Raw genomic sequence first — 18,333 nt, forward strand, 5'->3', positions numbered from 1 at the left:
TGTTAGTGTGGACATTAGACCTCACACACAATGACAGATACACACATGCACACATTAACCAGCTGGAGCCCGGCTATGATTCTATACTGGCTTTACCTGTTGTCAGTGCTTTGTAACCTAGCTAGGTTGATGGAAAATGAGGATAAAATAAAAACTGCTCAAAGTTCCAATCCCTGAAGATTCATTCATTCATGCATTCATTCAATAAATACTTGTTGAGTATTTTCACTGTGTCAGGTACTCAAAACACGCTAACTGTATAAGCAAAAACGTGTATTTGAGTGTGCGTTCTTGTTCCTCCATGGCAACCATCCCATCATCTCCCTGAGTCGGCTCCTTCCTGCTCATTCTCTTTTCTTTCAGCAGCACTTCCAAGTCACTAGGAATTGTGCTCTATGAAGGCAGTAGTCGGACCAAACTCATCCTGGCAAAGGAGCCTATCCGAGTCACATTTCATCTCCTCCCATGATAACAGCTTTAAAATTTGACATGTACCATTTCCAGTTGTGCTGCTCTTAATAATGACAAGGGAAAAAAATGAACATTAGCATGAAAAGCAGCTTAAACCTTTAAAATATATTTGCCCACTTTATAAAGTTTAAATGTTTCCATTTTTATTTGCTCAAAGTAATAAGGCATGTGGAGGGCGTGGGTCAGTGAGATCCAGAGATAATCACCAAAGGTCTTTTTAATGTATACCAAAGATCTAATAAACAACAGACAAAAATTTCTCCACTTTATTTCTCTCCTTTCCATATCTTGAAAACAAAAAGAAGCTGTGAAATTGCTGAAAGAAGGAGCAAAAAGATAAATGAAGCAAAACTTTGAATAATCAATAACTAAACCAGGGGCTAAAATCACATTTCTATTATATTTTAATAGACATATTATAAGAAGGTTTTCTGGGGAAAAAGTACCTTGAGAGATGAACCTTTAGGAGTGAAACACTTGAAGGGCTTCTTGTCGTCTGATAAGCCATCTTCTGGCATCTTTTGGCGTTTCTCAGCAGCTTCTGCCCTTCGCCTTTCAATCTCTTCCTTTAGCCTCCTCTTCTCTTCCTAAGAGAGAAAGAACAAATAACAAGGACGTCAAGATCAGCTTCAAGCCAAAAGGAAAGAGTGCTGTAGGGGAAAGCATAGTCCCAGAGGAAAAAGACCCAGGTTCTAGAAAGGATGCTATCCCTTCCTCAAGCGTGGCACCAGAGGTTAAGCCTGAGCTTGTGAGTCTAACTGTCGACAAGCACTCTGGGCTGCCCCTTCTCAACTGTGTGACCTTGGCCATGTTACTTACCTGCTCTGTGCCTAGGTTTCCTCATCTGTAAAATGGGGTAATAATAATATCCACTGACTAGGGCTTCAACAAGGACTAAATGAGAAAGCCCATGTAAAATGCTTAGACTAGTGCTCAGAATGACCATCATCATTGTCATCATCATCCTGTCAAGTCATCTAGGACTGACCTTCCACTTTGTGCATGTAAAGTATCCCTTCCGCCTGCTTCCTAGGAGAGTTGCAAAGACAAATGAGATGATTTATGTGCAAAGTTATATAAATGTATGTTACTATATTTACTAAATTGTACAAGAGACGATTTCATGGTTGTCCACACCTAAGCTGAGTAGATTATTTTAGATGGTTTGACAAACCTGAAATGGTGTAGATATTGCACCCTAGTGGTGAAATCACAGATGTTTACAATCTGTCTCATTAACCCCTCTGTGCCTTCACTCCTGGCCTAAAATACTCTCCCCTGCCTTCTCATCAAGCTGCATAAACTCTATGAACAATTTTTTGAGAGATTTATGTAGTCTTTGTAGTTTTCAAACTGGATGTTCTCAAGCAGGGACCGGATGTTCATCTCTCAGAGGATGTTGCAGAAAGATCCTGTGTGTTGTGGACTGAATATTTGTGTCCCCCCAAAATCCATATGTTGAAATCCTAGCCCCCCAAAGTGATGGTATTAGGAGGTGGGGCTTTGGGGAGGTGATTAGATCATGAGAGTGACCTTTATGAATGGATAGTGCCCTTGTGAAAGAGGCCCCAGGGAGCTCTCTTACCCCTTCTGCTCTGTGAGGACACAGTGAGAAGACTGCCGTCTGGGAACTGGGAAGCGAGGTCTCACTAGACAGAGAATGTGCTGGACTTTGATCTTGGATTCCTAGCCTCACAACTATGAGAAATAAATTTCTATTGCTTATCAGCCACCCAGTCTATGGCTGTTACAGCAGCCAGAACTAAGACACTGTGCTTGGTGGGAGGTTAGACCGAATCATCTCCTAGGTCCAATCCACTTCTCAGAGTTCACGTTTCTCTTCTGCTTTCATTGATATTCTGCTCCTCTAGATAACAATAATAACAATAATGATAACTATGACTTCCTGAGTGCCTATTATGTACAAGGCACCGTGAATACAATGATTTAATCATCGCCACAATCCTGAAAGTAGATATTTCACAGTTAAGGAAAAGAGGTCTCAGAGTAGTCCAGTGACTCTCCTAAGGTCCCAGCTTGCCAGTGGCAGAGTGTCTGATTCTAAAGTTCTATCATCCCAATTACTTCCTAACCAAAGATCATTGGCTCATTTAGAGCTGGAGTTGAAAGAGACCTTGAAATAATTTATCCAAACTTTGCACAGTTCAGGGAATGTTTGTATAGGATCCACGTCGGAAAGTCATCTAAAGTCTTTTTACATATTTTTTAATGATGGGAGATCACTATCTCCAAAGATTTGTGGGAAAAGCTCTAGGCTGAGTTGGAGAAGCTGGGTCTCAGTACCAATTCTATCACTTTTTAGTCAAGTAACTTCACACAGGTTACTCAAACTATTTGATTCCCACTTCTTTGTCTATAAAATGAGAATAATGTACCTCAGGATGAAAGGAAAAAATGCACCTTGTAAACTGTAGCAATGCTTACAGTAGTTGGTTAAGCACTTGTTCAGTTTTCAAAATTTGCCTTCTTGTAACTTTATCTGTTTTCAGTTCTGTTTAAAAAGATGGAACAAATTCATCTGTTCATAATTACGGGGTTGCTGCTACATGCCTGGCACTGGGCTGGGTCCTGGGTATACAGTAACGAACAATACTGTCACTGCCTGTGAAAATCTAGTTACTGACTCTTCCACTTAAAACACCCCAAAAGCTATTTTTGAGAATCTTCTCTATAAAACCTCTTCAAATATCAAAAAACAACTATCATGATCATGTGACTCGGTTCTTGTAACCAATCTGCAGACTTTTTCATCCTTCTCTGCTAACTGTTCTTTATTGAGGGACATTACAGGGTCATGGATTAAGACAAGTGGGACCTGGGGAAAATTACAAAAACCTCTCTGTGCCTCAGTTTCCTGATCTGTAAAATGGGGATGAGAAGACGACCCATATCAGAGAGTTCTTAGAATTGCATAAACTAATGTGGATAAAAGTTTTAGAACCATGTCTAGCACACAGCAAGCTGATTAATCTTCAAATGTATTTGTAAGAATTCATGTTCAAAAGAGCAGCAGCAGTTCACCTGGGAAGAAACTATTTCCAGGGCTGGAAGGGTCACCAGAGACACATCCTCAGGGGCTCGGGTAACGTAAGACCCCTGACGGGCCACGCCGCACCCGCCTTACCTCCTCTCTGACTCTCCGCTCGGCTTCCTCCTGCTTTCTCCTCTGCCCCTCCTCCTCCAGGACCTTCCTTCGCTCCTCCCTCTTCTTCTTCAGCTCCTCCAGCTCCAAGGCCGCCTCCTGCTGCTTCTGCTTGAGCTTCTCGAACTCCTCGCTTTCAGTTTCCCCGCGGCGGCGGCGCAGCTCCTCCAGCCGCTTGCCGGCTTCCACTTGGGAAGCACCTTCAGCCTCCTTGGCCTCGCTGGCCCTCCCTCCAGGGCGGCTGCAAAGGAGTTGGACACACGTCTGCCTTCCAGCTCCCCTCCTCCCGCCTTAGGGAGGGGATGTCAGTCTGCAGGCTTTGCATCCCACACCGAAATCTCCACTGCCCTCACTGGACAGTGGATCCTCACACCTGTCCAAGGGGTAAGTTGGGGTCCACCTGGAATCTCCAGGTCTGAATCTGAGTCCCTGCTCTGCCACTTACCCTGGGTTTCCTTGACTGTACGATGGGGGCAAATAGGCACTGTTGGTGGGATTGTAAATTGATGCAGCCACTGTGGAGGCTCCTCAAAAAATGAAAAGTAGAACTGCCATATGACCCAGCAATTCCACTTCTGGGTATTCATTCAAAGAAAATAAAAACAGTGACTCAAAAAGATACATGCACCCCCATGGTCGTGCAGCGTAATTTACAGTAGCCAAGGTATGGAAACAACCCAAGTGTCCATTGATGGATGAATGTATAAAGAAAACGTGGTAAAAATACATACAATGGAATAGCATTCAGCCACAAAAAGAAGAAATCTTGTTTAAATACTCATTAACAAGTAGTGAGGGCATTCTTAACTGTATCTGAACATAGGTAGCCCATTTCTGATGCTTTTGTAACAGATGAATTACTACGGTCTAGTATCATTTATTCCATGTAGAGAATGGCACAGTGTTTCTAGCTATGAAGCAAGAAGAATAAAACAGAAAATGAGTTCAAGATTACACAGTTACCAATATTGATCTTATGTGTATGTCTCATGCTTTTAAAATAATGAGGTACGTCTCATGCTTTTAAAATAATGAGGTAGCTCTGAATAAACTATGTCCTTTAGGACTATGCTTTTCAAGCTGCAGCTTGGAAAATCTATTTAGTGGACTGTAATTAGCCTTTTAAAAACGAACTAGAAAACATCAGAGGGCATTGCATGGAACAAGGGAAAAGACCATTTCTTTTTTTTTCTTTTTCTTTTTTTTTTTTTGCGGTACGCGGGCCTCTCACTGTTGCGGCCTCTCCCGTTGCGGAGCACAGGCTCCGGACGCGCAGGCTTAGCGGCCATGGCTCACGGGCCCAGCCGCTCCGCGGCATGTGGGATCTTCCCGGACCGGGGCACGAACCCGTGTCCCCTGCATCGGCAGGCGGACTCTCAACCACTGTGCCACCAGGGAAGCCCAAGACCATTTCTTGATGTGCTTGTTTCAGTTATAAATATATATGTAGATGTGTAATGGGTTATGATGTAAAATCTCTTACTAGAAGTTGAGGTTAAAAAGTTAAAAAAATATTGTGCTACGTTCTTGATGGTTAAAGATGAACTTTTATTTTTAACTCATTCAAGGTTAGAGCGTCCCTTAAAACTTGGTATTGCTTTTTCAGTCTTAAAGGCCCATAGGCCTGTGACTCCAGAGAGGAACTCTCCCCTTTCAGTTAAAGTCTCTCCATCTTCAGAGATGAGTTTACTCTCTGTGTTCATCGTGTTAGTGTTTGGTAGGACTGAAAAACACATGCCTGGAGAAACTTCTCTGGATTCCACTAGGTGTCACTCAGTCTTTATATTGGGCGTTCAAATGCCCATCATTAGGGACTGGTTAAATAAATCATGACCCATCCACCCAGTGGGACACTAACATTAACTGTCGGCTTATATTCACTGGTATAGAAGGCTAGCTAAGACACACTGCTGTGCACAAAGCAAGAATCACTTGAAAATAGAGATTTATAATTATATACACATATACATACTATATGTACCTGTGTGTGTGTGTGTTTCGAATGTATATACATAGAGAGCATCTGGAAAAAATGTTACTGGTGGTTTCCTTGGGTGATGGGTACTTAACTTGCTCCTTGAATTGAGATTTTCACGTCACGTTTTAGAGAAAACAATTTAGCTATAAGAAAACGGGTCTATCAAAGGGAACAGTAATTAAATCCAACAAAAAGAGCTATGCTCAAAACAGGAACAAGAGTTCTGTCCACATCACCTCTGCTCAGACATGCAGGCATGCCCTCAGCATTAGGGTAGCACCAATATGGACATTTCTTCCAGAAGGTTCTTTCCTCTATCCTTGGCTTCGCTAGGTGAAAGTTGAGATGAACATCAGACCTTTCACCGTGAACACAGCTTGTTTTCAGTTAGACTATTAGGCACTAAGCTAAGGTAAACAGAAGCTCTTACTCCCTTCCTGGCTCCTCACCTTATTACTATATGGAGCAAAATGAGGCGTCTCTGCTTCTATCGGCGTCAACTTCTAGCTGAAACTAAAACTAAGGTATGTTGGCAGCTAAACAAAAACTAACAATACGGTGGCAGCTTGTTTCATTTTTTTTCTGCCCAGACATAGAAAAATTAAAGCAAGAGTCCCATTTACGGGTTCTCACTGCTTAATCTGTTGCCATCCCTTGTGACTTCTCTCTTTGAGTTACCCCGTTATCTGGATTTTCAAACGATGGGCATGTTAATTATTAATTTGAGCTTTGACTGAAGCTGGTTGACAAGTTTGCCGATTGTTAACCAAACTTCTTTCTACTGACAGATTTTTTTAAATGTTATTTCTCTTAACAAAATTGTACTCTTATCTACAACACATGTTTTAAACTATCAAGTAATTACACACTAATATTATTAGGTAATATTCTTTGAACACGTTTTATGAACCTGACACTGTTCTAGGGCTTTAACACATTAAACTACTGGCGCTTCAGCAAGCTCTGCACTCAGCTTATCAGCCTGAATCAAACCTGATTTCTAGATTTTCTATGAGTTGCTAATAAACTTCATTTTTACATCTACTTTCTTGCCAATCCCAAGTAACATCTATAGGTTCTACGCTTCTCACTCCTTCACACTTTACTTAGTCTTTGAATACACACCTTTTCTTCCATGTGCTTTCGGCTCTCTTTTGGATAATTGTGACTAGGTTTCTGCTCAAATTTTTGTGTAGAAAAATTGTTTGGTAACAACTATATTTACATTAACATCTTAGAGCGGCTGGAAATGTCCATCCTTAGTAGTTCCGTTTGCTTCTGGATGTTACACAGGCTTTGGTGTAAGGAACAGTCTGACTTCCATACAATACCTACTGGGAACTTTCTTCTTTGAAGTGTTCTGGAAAACAGGGTCTACAGGCAAGGCGGCTGCCAAAGAACAGCCCCACGGGAATCCATGTTACAGGGACCCAAGCCTCTTTTCCAGAACACCTGGCACAGCAGCCAGTGATGTAACAGAGATTGGAATTTGGCACTAGCGGTTGGAGGGAGTGTGTGTGTAGGAATGGGGCACAGAGAGTTAGGTAGCCAGGTGTCCATGGCAGGCTTCTGCAACTTGAGTCCTTCTACAAAGCTGATGGGGGGCCCTCCATAGTCAACGTACCTAGAAGTGAGGATTTGCCTGCATATACTTGTCTATCTGTCCTAAAATCAATCGCCGTAATGGGGGAGGGGATAAGGAGGGGAAGCTGAAGCTCTGCAAGAGGGTTTCCCAAAACTGGAGCATTAGTTGCATGCCCTCTTCCTCCCTCTTAGAGATTCCCAAGGCAAATTAACAGCAAGGGCTCTCAAAGTGGTAACGAGATCTGACTCATTTAGTTTAACCCAATGTTTCCAAAGTATTTGGCCACAGGGAAATCTAAGTTTTATGCAGCAATTTATTTACAACCTTTAGAAAATACATTCTTTAAAATGGCACTGAGAAGGGTCTCTTATGAAGTTGGGTGGACCATACAGAGAATGAGTCAATGACAACTCCAGTCATGTTTTCTAATAAACTGATCTTACATGAACATATTAGATCAGTGAACAAAAACATGGCTGCCAAGCATGATCTGCCTTGCCAAATAATGGGAAAAGCAGATCAAACCTTGTCTGAGCAATGCCTGCTGGTCTCCTGTTAGTGACTGATAGCCAGACCGGCTGACTGAGTATCTGTAAGACAATGGCCAATGACCTCACAACAAAAGTAGGTTGCCTATTAGCACATTTCTGTCTGGAAGCACAGGGTAGGGAGACTGATTATTACTATTATTTTTTCACATATGAACACAGTCACTGTTAACTAGCCACAACTTCTTACCTGAAAGTATTCTCAGTGTGTTTAAGTTTGTGAGTCATGAATTCTCCATTCTGCGACTTCATTTCTGTAAATCCCTTCTTTCCATCCAAGAAGCTCTTAACTTCTTTGCTTTCTTTGTCCCTTTTAGTCTTCTCATCTTTGATCTAACCAACGGTACATATCAGGAAGAAACATAATGATAATAATCTTAATTAGGTTTTGGTTGGTATCACCAAATAAGACCCAACATCGTTAGGAAGCCAGAAAACTCAGAAGTAAAACAAACTACTGGAGAATGATGTGGTAGAGCTGGAATCAGAGGAAATTCTTAGAGCATAAGCTGTGGTCCTCTAGCCTCTGAGCAAGGACCTTGACCACAATTTTAGGAGGTCAGGATCATCCCTTATTGAACTGAGGTTTTATTTTCAAAAGTAGTGGAGGTGTTACCATTTAGAAACTATTGTGTTCTGGGAACTCCACATAAGAGTGGTTGTGTTCAGTTCCCACTGGGAGGAGCAATTATTAGTGTGGCCTTGATGGGAGAATGGCCAGGTTGCTTGGATGAAGGGCACTTCTTTGAGAAGGACACAGATGTGTTGAGGAGGGAATAAGAAACCTACTGAGCCAGATCTGTCAAGCCAATTTTGGCAGATGTCAGAGGAAGACATTTTAATCAAATGAATTTGATTTTATTTTAATCAAATATTTTTGATTAAATATTTTAATCAAATGAATAACTAGGGTCCCCAGGATAGAAGACATAATAACCCTACTTTTAGCGGGATGACTCAGAGACCTGTGGGGCCATGTTTGTAGTCATCTCAACCATTAAAGATAGAATGGAACAGGAAAAATTCCAGGGTTGACTTTGACTTCCATTGAAGGGAATAATTTAGTCTCTGGAAGTGGCTTTATGATTGTTGTGGAAGACAGAGGAAGGTGAGACATGGAGAGCAGGTGTTAGCTTTAATTTTTTTTTGTGGGTTTTGTGTTACAAGTTCCTCACAGTAAGTGAGACAGATTATTTCAAAGTATACTGAATTTTCATAGCTTTTGGGGGGGGGGGTAAAGGAGTTCAAATTACTTTATCATCTCACCCATTCTTAAAAAATGAGTGTGAAAACAGGTGAGGCTCATTATTTCTCATTTCAAGACAAACAGTGACAAAGCACTAACATTATAAAGAAACCTAAGGAGGAGGGTTTGGGCGTAAGAACTCAGGGCTTCAGGGACTGCCCAGGATGGTCTCCCCTTACCTCATCACTCACCTCTTCGCAGCTGTTATAGTTCAGATACCTAACCCCCCGCCAAAGTGCATGTTTTACTAAGCAGAGGACATTTTTTTGCTATTTACTGATGAACCTTCAGTAGTCCTTTGCCTGACTGCCTTTGTTGAGTATTATTTGATTAAATTACTATCGACGGACTATTCACTACCATGTTGCCCTAATCAGTTAAGACTTTAATCTTTCTCCGAGGGGCATTTATCTAGGACATCCCTTGGACATGCTGAAGAGGGGGGCTGTTATTTTGCCATTCTCTCTGAGAGCTTTGTAATGCGAGTTTTAGTTCTATTGCTGTCAACAAACTAGCTGTTGCTTTAAGTCACCTAGCTTTTCTGGAATGCTGGCTCCATGTACATAAAAAGAGAGGGGTGCACTAGACGATCCCTTCCTAATCTTTCATCCTGTCATTTCCCTCTTGGCTCCAGATTTGTCCTGAGAGGCGACAGAGAAGAGAAGGAAGCTGCTAGTCTGTCCTACAGCTTTAATAAGGCTCCTTGGTGACTATCCTTGCCTGATGGTAAATCAGTATTCATTGGGCAGGCGGGAGCAAGCAAAGTCTCTTCTCATTTTGACCTACCATTGTTGGGTATAGTTCCAGAAACTATGGACTGGAGTTTATATCCTGGTTAAGAAGTATCTGGGGATACACGTTTAAGGGTGAGGGGGTCCCATTTCAGGGAACCCTTGAAAGAAATTGTGAGTCAAATCTCATAGTTTGTGGAGCACTATACAGAGAGAAATTCCCTTTAACTGGTTTCTCCTATCTTGGAGTCTGAGATATTTCCCAGATACCTCCCAAAATGTACTACCTAATTTACCATCCAAAGATGTGTATAAAATAGATTTGTAAAACAATACATGTCTAACAGAAGAAAAATCCCTTTTTTTCAAGCTCTGCCTTTATTGGCAAAGTTATGGTAGATGGTATGCTTATATTCTCTTTGGAAGACTTTCTTAGAAAAATTCCCAATGAAATAATGATAGTGATGCTGACTGCAAATTATTTTTTCTTTCCGGGAAATGAATAAAGTAATTCCATAACACTTTAAGAAGCACAGTGGGTTGGATTCTATAGCAAATTCAACCTAAGCTAATGGGATATTCTGAGCCCACTCGGAAAAGCATTAGAGCCTCTAGATCAAAATGTTACCGTGAAGAGAATCTGTGCTGATGGATTAATACGGGGTTACATATCCTGAAGGAGCTAAAGTGCTTCCTATACAGATAACACCAGCATGCTCATATGAAAGGCTCTGGTCAAATGTGATCATTGGGATAACACTATGGGTATCTGGGATATTCAGTGGGATAACACATGGGTGTATGTGTGTGGGGTGGGAATTCCAGTGACATGCCCTTGTGCCAGAGAGACACTCAGAAGGTTGTGAGCAAGTCGGAAAGGACCGAGACGCCAGTCTCTGTGCTGTATCGCTTTGCGTCATTTGATTCCAGAATAGTGATAAGAACTGTTGCAAGTTACAGTTTTTCAGACTAAGTTGAATATACTTTTGTTAGATTCAGAAGCCTCAGTTCCTTTTCCAAGTCCAACGTCTACCCCGTGGATATATATCCTTGCTACTTGCTACTGGTCCACGGACAACATGGATTTCACCAGGGAGCCGAGGCTCTACCCAGATCCACTGAGTCAGAGTCTGTGTTTCACAAGCTCCCAGGTGATCAGCATGCACACTGATGTTTAGTGAGAGGCTTTGGCCTCCGTGATATTAATATCAGTTTCAATATTATATGAATAGCTCTGCTGGAAACTGTTTTCCTCTTAGAGGGCAGAACAAAAAAAGAGCTCTGGGGTCAAGAACTAAAAGGAGGCATTTTATAGCACAGGGAACTATATTCAGTATCCTATGATAAACTGGAAAAGAATATCAAAAAAGAGAATGTATATATATGTATAACTGAATCACTTTGCTGTACAGCAGAAATTAACACAACACTGCACTTCAACTATACTTCAATAAAATTTTTTTTTTAAATTAAAAGGAGGCATTTTATAGTTGGGGAAGAGAAAAAGCTAAATTAGGTTTCAAGGTTGCTGGTCACCTGCGATCCATCACCACAAAGAGTTAAACTGCAGTGGGAGAAAGAAGGTTTTTTGTAAGGTATTGGAGTGAGTTCTGGAAATGTTGCTCACCTGACGTTTGTGTTTACCTATCCTATGTAGCTCCTTGAATTCAAAAGAAAGACTTTTTTTGAGGGGGGGAACAAAAAGGTGGGATGCGGGGCGGGGATGGAGGAGGGCGTTTAAAATGGCTAAATCATGTAAAATATGATTTAAAGTTATCTACATGAAACAACTACACAAATAGCTGGAGAGGGGGAAAATCTAGTCCTTCAACTAGTAATTTATGTATGCAATGTTAAAACAGGAATAGCAGATTTTTTTAAGCTTGGGTTGAGGAGCTAATCTGTCCTCGCGTCAAAAAGAGGCCAAGTTTTGGGACACTGGAATGTGCTGGAGGGCAAACAGGGAAAGAGGCAGGTCTGAAATCATCATACCATGGCCATTATTGAACTGGGGCCTTATCTGAAAAGAGGCAAAAGGATGATTGGATGACTGCTGATGAGCCCCTTCTAGCTCACGGACATAATACATGAACACAGAATGCCTTGGTCATTAAAAACAAATCACGTCTTGGTGAACTGAGTTAAATCAGGATGAATTCAAACAGTTATTCAGCCTCTCCTGCTCCACATAAACTTAATCACTGAGTTATGATTTCATGCCCTCTTCCTTCTGGACTGAAAGATACTCCCCACAAAACACTAGCTTTAGAGATGAACCCATGTGGGATATTTCTGTTTGAGTTTAGTCCCAAGGTAATTTTCATTCTTTGGAGATGAATTTGTAGGTGTTCTTCTGTTACAAAATGAGAACAATGGTTCCCAACACGTTTAACAATTTCTTTAGCTGCTTCATTAGAGCCAAATTCAATTTTCTAGTTATTAGTATTTGCTCTTTCTCCTGCTTTTAACTGGGCAGTGTTCACATTCAGTTTTCACTCCCAAGCCACCACAAGTTCTATTAGAAACAGGGAGGAACACATACTGTAAACAAAATAAACATAACATGAACTAGGAGTTCTTACTCTTTACATGAATCTTAGGAAAAAAAGTTTAAGAAAATAACCATCCCCCTGCTTAATCTCATCTATTTGCTAAATATGGATTTTTCTGTGTCTTACTCTATGCCATAATGGGCAGAGAAATGCAGCAGGAGTCCATTTGAGTTGGAGCTCAATAGCTACAATTCAGTCCCACAGGCAGAGTAATTCAAGTCTTTTTACCTTTGATACTTTAATTTTACCATGTTTAAGTACTTTGAACTTGTTAAATACTGTCACAGTTTTTAGGATTGCTTGGAACTGACATAAGCATGATGGTTAAAGCAAGGTCAGGCTTTCTGATGTAGCATTTTAATTATGTCGGGGGCATAATGACATTCTCTCTGCAGCTCTGGTCCACTGACTTGTTTACTTACCTACAGTCAAACACCCTGGCACCAGCTCCTGTGTGTGCCTCAGAAATGCAATGCAGAACATTGTGCCAAACTTTTCTTTTGAAAACCAAATATCATCTTCAGTTCATCAAATTTTTTACTGAGATGTGTGGGAGTATTTTTCCTTTGAAAAGTTAAATCATTAATCAAAGCCAGTTGGAAATATTTCATGATCGAAACAAAAGTAGGATGGCTCAAGGAAAACAAAATAGCACTTGGGAGAGGAGAAAGTGGGTAAGATTGATCAGAGGAGTGTTTTTCAAGCTTTCTGACTGTGACCCACAGTAAATAAGGACAATTTATATCACAGTGAAATACTTACTGGCCATGATGCCGTCTGATATTTTCTATCTATTTCATTTTAAAAATGCAGATTGACACATTTAGCTAATTTTGGGATGCTTTAGGTTGATTTCACCATTCAATGGATCATGAGTCATGGCTTGAAAAACACTGGATTAGAGGTTACAATTTTCATCAGACCTGAAATGTCGTGGAACACTGCTCTCTGTTGCTTTATGGCTAGGTTCTTTCTCAATGATATTTACCTCTTCTTTTTTGAAGGTAGGCTTGTCTTCTTGGGACTTTCCTCTTTTAGCTTGCATTTTAGCCCCCCTTTCTTCTTCCTTTTTATTTTCAAGAATGGTAAGGTCACTCATTTAAAAGAAGCCCTTGCTAGCTTACAAGAGTGAGAGGGTGCTCAGGTCACTCTGCATGTGGTGTGAAGTGACTTCTCTTTGGCTGTCCCAGTGCTCACATTCCCCCCCGTGCCAGTGGTTCTAAACAGCAACGTGGGATAGTTTCCTCCCCGCAGAATCTTTTCTCATGAGCCTGCCATCGTGCTCACTGAAATCTAGCGTGATGTGGTGCATCTAGTGCGTGTGGACAAATCTTGTGTGTCGTCTGGTGCATCTTGTTCCTGATCATCTCAATGGAAGCTGTGTTTATGAGCCCCTTGTAAGAAGCAGGAGTGAAAGACAACTGCAGTGCAAGGCAGACTTAGCAATAGAGAGTTCTCTATGGAAAGGTGGATACACAAGCATTTCTTTTTTCTTTTTCTTTTTTTTTTGTGGGGTAGATGGTGGTGGTACGGTGGTGGTGGTTAGGTATAGTGCTCTTAATGCAGCCTTGCAGACAGATGAAAAAATATTTCTTAGCTTACAAATATTCCCCCACCCCCTATTTCCACACTTCCTTGTGCTACATAAATTTGTGTCACCCAGATGGTAAAAGACGCAAAATGTGTGCTCTTAATTGCCAGTCAGTTTTAAGTTGATGCTACCCCAGATGAATGGCTTTCTGCAAGTTTACATTAAGCTCAGGTCTACATGATGGCAAATCAGGGTTTTGACACTTATAAAAGGTCCAAACTGCCTCCTTTCCCTCCCTTATTACCAGTTAATTCCAAGGGGGTTATTTTGCCTCCTTAAGATGATATTTCTGACCATGATTCATCATGTCAGTTTCCCACCCCAACTTTTAGCATATTTTATTAAATGCCAAACACACAGATAAAGTGAGGAGTTATGGTCCCCCTGCCTCATGTAGACCTGTGGATAGAGATAAGTTGTTAAAAAGGAATGAGTTTAGATGCAGTGCAGAATCATAAGTCAATGCAGCACCACCACATTTGTCATCTTTGGGTTAATTCATTTTTTCTGGTATTCATAGCAACCAAGCACAGAGCAATTCACTTCTCTCTGGTTGTACCAGTAAATTTGGTTGGTGGAATAGTTAGCTATCAATTGATTGCTTTATGCTTGCACATTGCTGTGACCTAAAAAAATGAGCAGCTTGCCAAATGATCAAGCACGTGGGGCTGTAGGAATGTGGGCTCAGTCCCAAATTTGATGTGCATTACATTTCTCGTAAGTTGCAGGCATCACACATTTGGTGCAAAATGTTTACTGTACCTGTTTCTTTTGGACAGCTGTCTGAAGTTTATCTTCTTGTACTTTCTTTTCATTGACCCACTTCCCTTCTGTTTTCTCCTCTACCTTTTCCCCTTTTATCTTTTTCTCTTGCATTTCCCTTTTTTTCTCTTCTAGTTGCTTCTTACGTTTTTGCTCTTCTATCTTAGCTCTCTCTTCTTCCTCTGCCTTTGCCCTCTGCCTCTCCTCTGCTGCCCTTCTCTCCTCCTCCTTAATCCTTTCCCTCTCCTTTGCCCTCTGCCTCTCCTCTGCTGCCCTTCTCTCCTCCTCCTTAATCCTTTCCCTCTCCTTTGCCTCCTGTCTTTCTCTCTCTTGTGCAGCTGCTTTTTCTTCTGCTTCCTTTCTCGCTTTCTCCTCTGCTATTTTTTGTTCTTGCTCGACTTTAATTCTCTCTCTTTCTTCTGCTTCCAACCTGGCCCTTTCTGCCTCAGCTCTTTCCCTTGCTTCCTGTTCCATCTTTTCATTATGGGGAATCTCATGTGAGCCTTTTTCCCTCTCCTCTTCTGTCTTAGGCTCATCTGTACCGATCTGCCCATTTTTCAATGACATTACTGTTTCCTCCTGGGTTTCTGCTGCTTTCTCTTCTGCCACCACCTCTACCTGATTTTCTTCAATGCTCCCTTGCTTTGGCTTCTCCTCTTCCTCTTCTTCTTCCTCCTTTTCTTTTTCTTCTTCCCTTTTCTCTTCAGCATCCATCCAATCATTCTTCTGGTGGGACCTGGTGACTGTTTCTGTTTCCTCTATCTCGTATCTTTCCCGGCAACTTTCGCTTTTTTCTTCCTTCTCTGCCATTTCATTTTCTGCTGTGTTGTTTTGCATTCTTCTGCTGGGTAGCAACAAACTTGCATCTGCTATTGTTGGGTCGGAATCCTTTTGGCGCTCCAGTGCTTCCTGGAGGCGTTTCTGGCGTCTTTCCTCCCGCCGGGCCAGGCGCTCCAGGAGTGCAGCCTCATCGTCAGCCTCCACCTGAGTGTCTGTGGTGGTCGTCTTGACCTCCTCGTCGGGCACACTGGACAACAGAAACAACAGCAAGGGCAGCTTGCTGATTAATCAGTCAGCTGGACTCATGTGCTGTGCCACATGGGAACATGCAGATATATACATCTCCCCATATACAACCCCATATTAGTACATTCCTGCCTGGCTTTCAATTGGCAGCATATGCAAATCTTTGCCCATGGTCTTTGTCTGGCCATGGGGAATCTATTCTGCATACTAGAAGTGCTCTGAGTATTAATGCCACCTGGGCATTTTGCCTCAAGCAACAATTGATGAGCATTAATGTGTAAATACCTCAGCTCCCCTCACCTTTGGTATCACATAGCGCTGAGGTACCTGTACCACAGTGGATCTTAGAGTTCCCTGGTGGAATTAAGCTCCTGATACCCACAGTGGTAATTTGCTTGGTAAATTACCTTGGTAATTACCTTGCTCCATAGTGAAACCTTTATTGGGTTGCCTTCCCTTCTCTGTCTCACTTTCCCACACCACTACCACTTTTTCCTGGGATCATGTTACAAGTAAACTGTGCTCAAATCTTTGTTTCAGAATCTGACTTTCAGGGAACTCAAACTAAGTCAAGAACCAAACTGAAGAAACGAATTCCTCTTGTATCAAGTAGTGTCCCCACATGTTGCCAAGTCATCTGGAATTCCTGATCTGGATTGCTGGAACACTAAACACTTTGAGAGGATGGGAGTGTACGTTATAGTGTGGAGATGCTATACTCAGGCCAGTGACCCCCCTGGTGGAGACATCTAACTGTCCACCACAACTTATGCTCCTCTTTCCTTAGTCGCAGGGAAGTGATTGCCTGTCAAGGATTATATTTCCCACCCTCCCCTCTTCCTCGCACCTAGGTGGGGCCCCGTGACCAATAATCCCAATGAAATGTGAGCAGAAGTGCGATGTCCAGACCAGGACAAGCAAGAAGCAGAGGTACATTCTCTTCCCTTTCTATCTCTGTCTACTGGCTAGATCAGAGGACTCCAAAGCCCCTGAAGTTGACAGAGTCACAGGAGGAAAGAAGATAGGGAACCAGTTCTACCAGTCAGAAATACCCACGCTGGACTAGTATGTGTTACTGCATCAAACTACTAAAATTTGGGGACCCATTGTTAAAGCAGCTGATGTTACCCTAACTAATAAATATACCATCTCCATTCTTTGTCAAGATTTCCATGAATAAAGGGTCTCTTGCCCTTCTTTTCTGCAGTAGACCAAAGGACAGTTAAATTTGATGTTTATAAAAAAAGAAAAAATCTCTAAAATCCAAACTGTGCTCACTATTGCAGGATGCTGGACACTGCCCATGCCAGGGGTGTTGGTCTTCACTGCAGGAAACAGCCAGTCATGTGATACTAGGGCTGTGACCAGAGTTGGAAGAACATGTCTTGCAATGTTTAGAAACTCCATCAAATTTCATGGTTCATACCAACCTTGGCCCTTTTGAAGTTCAAGTTCACTTAATTTTGGAAAAACATATTTCACATTTAACAACAAGAAATGGCAGACTAAAGGCTAGATTCTAAACCTTCTTGGCCTCAGCTGTTGTTGTAAGACACTGTCTCCATGAATTAGACACATAAGGATTAAATTTCTCTGAAAATGCAAATAGTTTAGAATTTAAGGGGGAAAATCTATATACCTAAGGCATTTGGATCAACTGAATTCAAATAATTTTTAAGAGGTACCCCAAATTCCACAATGCTAGCTGGCTTAAAGAACTCGAGTTGAGAAACAACAGACTCTACTGAACCTTTCTTTGCTATTTATAAATCAGGACAGCAATCAACAGGAGAAGTTGAGTACCAGTCAGTTGTTTAGCCCCAAGAAGAATACTTATTCTTCTTGGGGCTAATTAGTATGTCAGAGGTAAATCATATGTTATCAGATCTGAATATGCGCTGCTAAAAAAAGGAATTTTGTACTTAATCAATTCATGAAATAACTAATAATAGTACAATGTGAAAAAAGAAGAGAAACACAAGTAGAAGCAAGATTTTAAAAGCTAGAAAACTATAGGCACTAGTAATTTCTTAAGGCATTGTTGATTACTCACTAATAACCAGATTCACAAAAGGCCTTAAAATGTCATTATTAAACTCTTTCTTTCCCATCCCCTTCAACTCAGAAATAGAAAAGGCAGTGAAGCCTATGTAGCCCTGATCTGTAAGACTCTGCTACCATCTTCCTAATAATGGTCAAAATTACTATGCGCAAGCACTGTGCATTTTACAGGTATTATCATCTCATTTAAATTTAACAACATTCCTAAAAGAAAGGTATGATTTTTACTTCCATTGGACTGAAGAAATACAGTTAGTGAAGAAAGGGTCAAGCTGGGATTCAAAGCCAGGTAGTGAACCCCAGAGAACCTCTTTGCTATACTCCCTCCCTAATCAGGAGCTACTTACCGAGGGACAAAGTCTGTTTTTCCACCTAACCAAGAAGCTTCCTGATTGAATCATCCTGCCTGCCAGCATGTTCACTACTGCCTTCAGAAACCCTCTGTGTACCCACTCAAATTCACGTTAAAGAGGCCAGAACTCTTTCCCTTCAGAATTTTCTACACAGATTGAATGAAGGGGATTATCAAATACAGTGCCCTCCCAACACACACAAAATGAAAGAATCTAAAACCAAAGCCACACAAAAGGTCTTACATGGTGACTGCATTATATTTAAC

General features: G+C 41.4%; 1 protein-coding gene across 14 annotated transcripts in view; it reads right to left on the bottom strand.

Annotated features, from left to right (window-relative positions):
- The window catches only part of CALD1 (caldesmon 1), a 181,323-nt gene that overhangs the window by 16,822 nt on the left and 146,168 nt on the right, over positions 1-18,333 (bottom strand). For 7 of the 14 annotated variants that reach the window (XR_007479356.1, XR_007479357.1, XM_033432405.2 and 4 more), the window contains 5 exons: positions 14,628-15,654; positions 13,263-13,340; positions 7,936-8,078; positions 3,617-3,875; positions 918-1,058 (listed from right to left, as the gene is read on the bottom strand). Coding sequence is in view for 11 of the 14 variants with exons in the window: in XM_033432405.2 (XP_033288296.1) it covers positions 918-1,058; positions 3,617-3,875; positions 7,936-8,078; positions 13,263-13,340; positions 14,628-15,654 (1,648 nt within the window). In the remaining 3 variants the exon portion in view is untranslated. The remainder of the gene's footprint in view (positions 1-917; positions 1,059-3,616; positions 3,876-7,935; positions 8,079-13,262; positions 13,341-14,627; positions 15,655-18,333) is intronic. The other 7 variants (XM_012533886.3, XM_033432413.2, XM_033432415.2 and 4 more) reach the window with 2 other exon arrangements.

Source organism: Orcinus orca, chromosome 9 (assembly GCF_937001465.1).
Source record: "Orcinus orca chromosome 9, mOrcOrc1.1, whole genome shotgun sequence".
NCBI lineage: Eukaryota > Metazoa > Chordata > Mammalia > Artiodactyla > Delphinidae > Orcinus > Orcinus orca.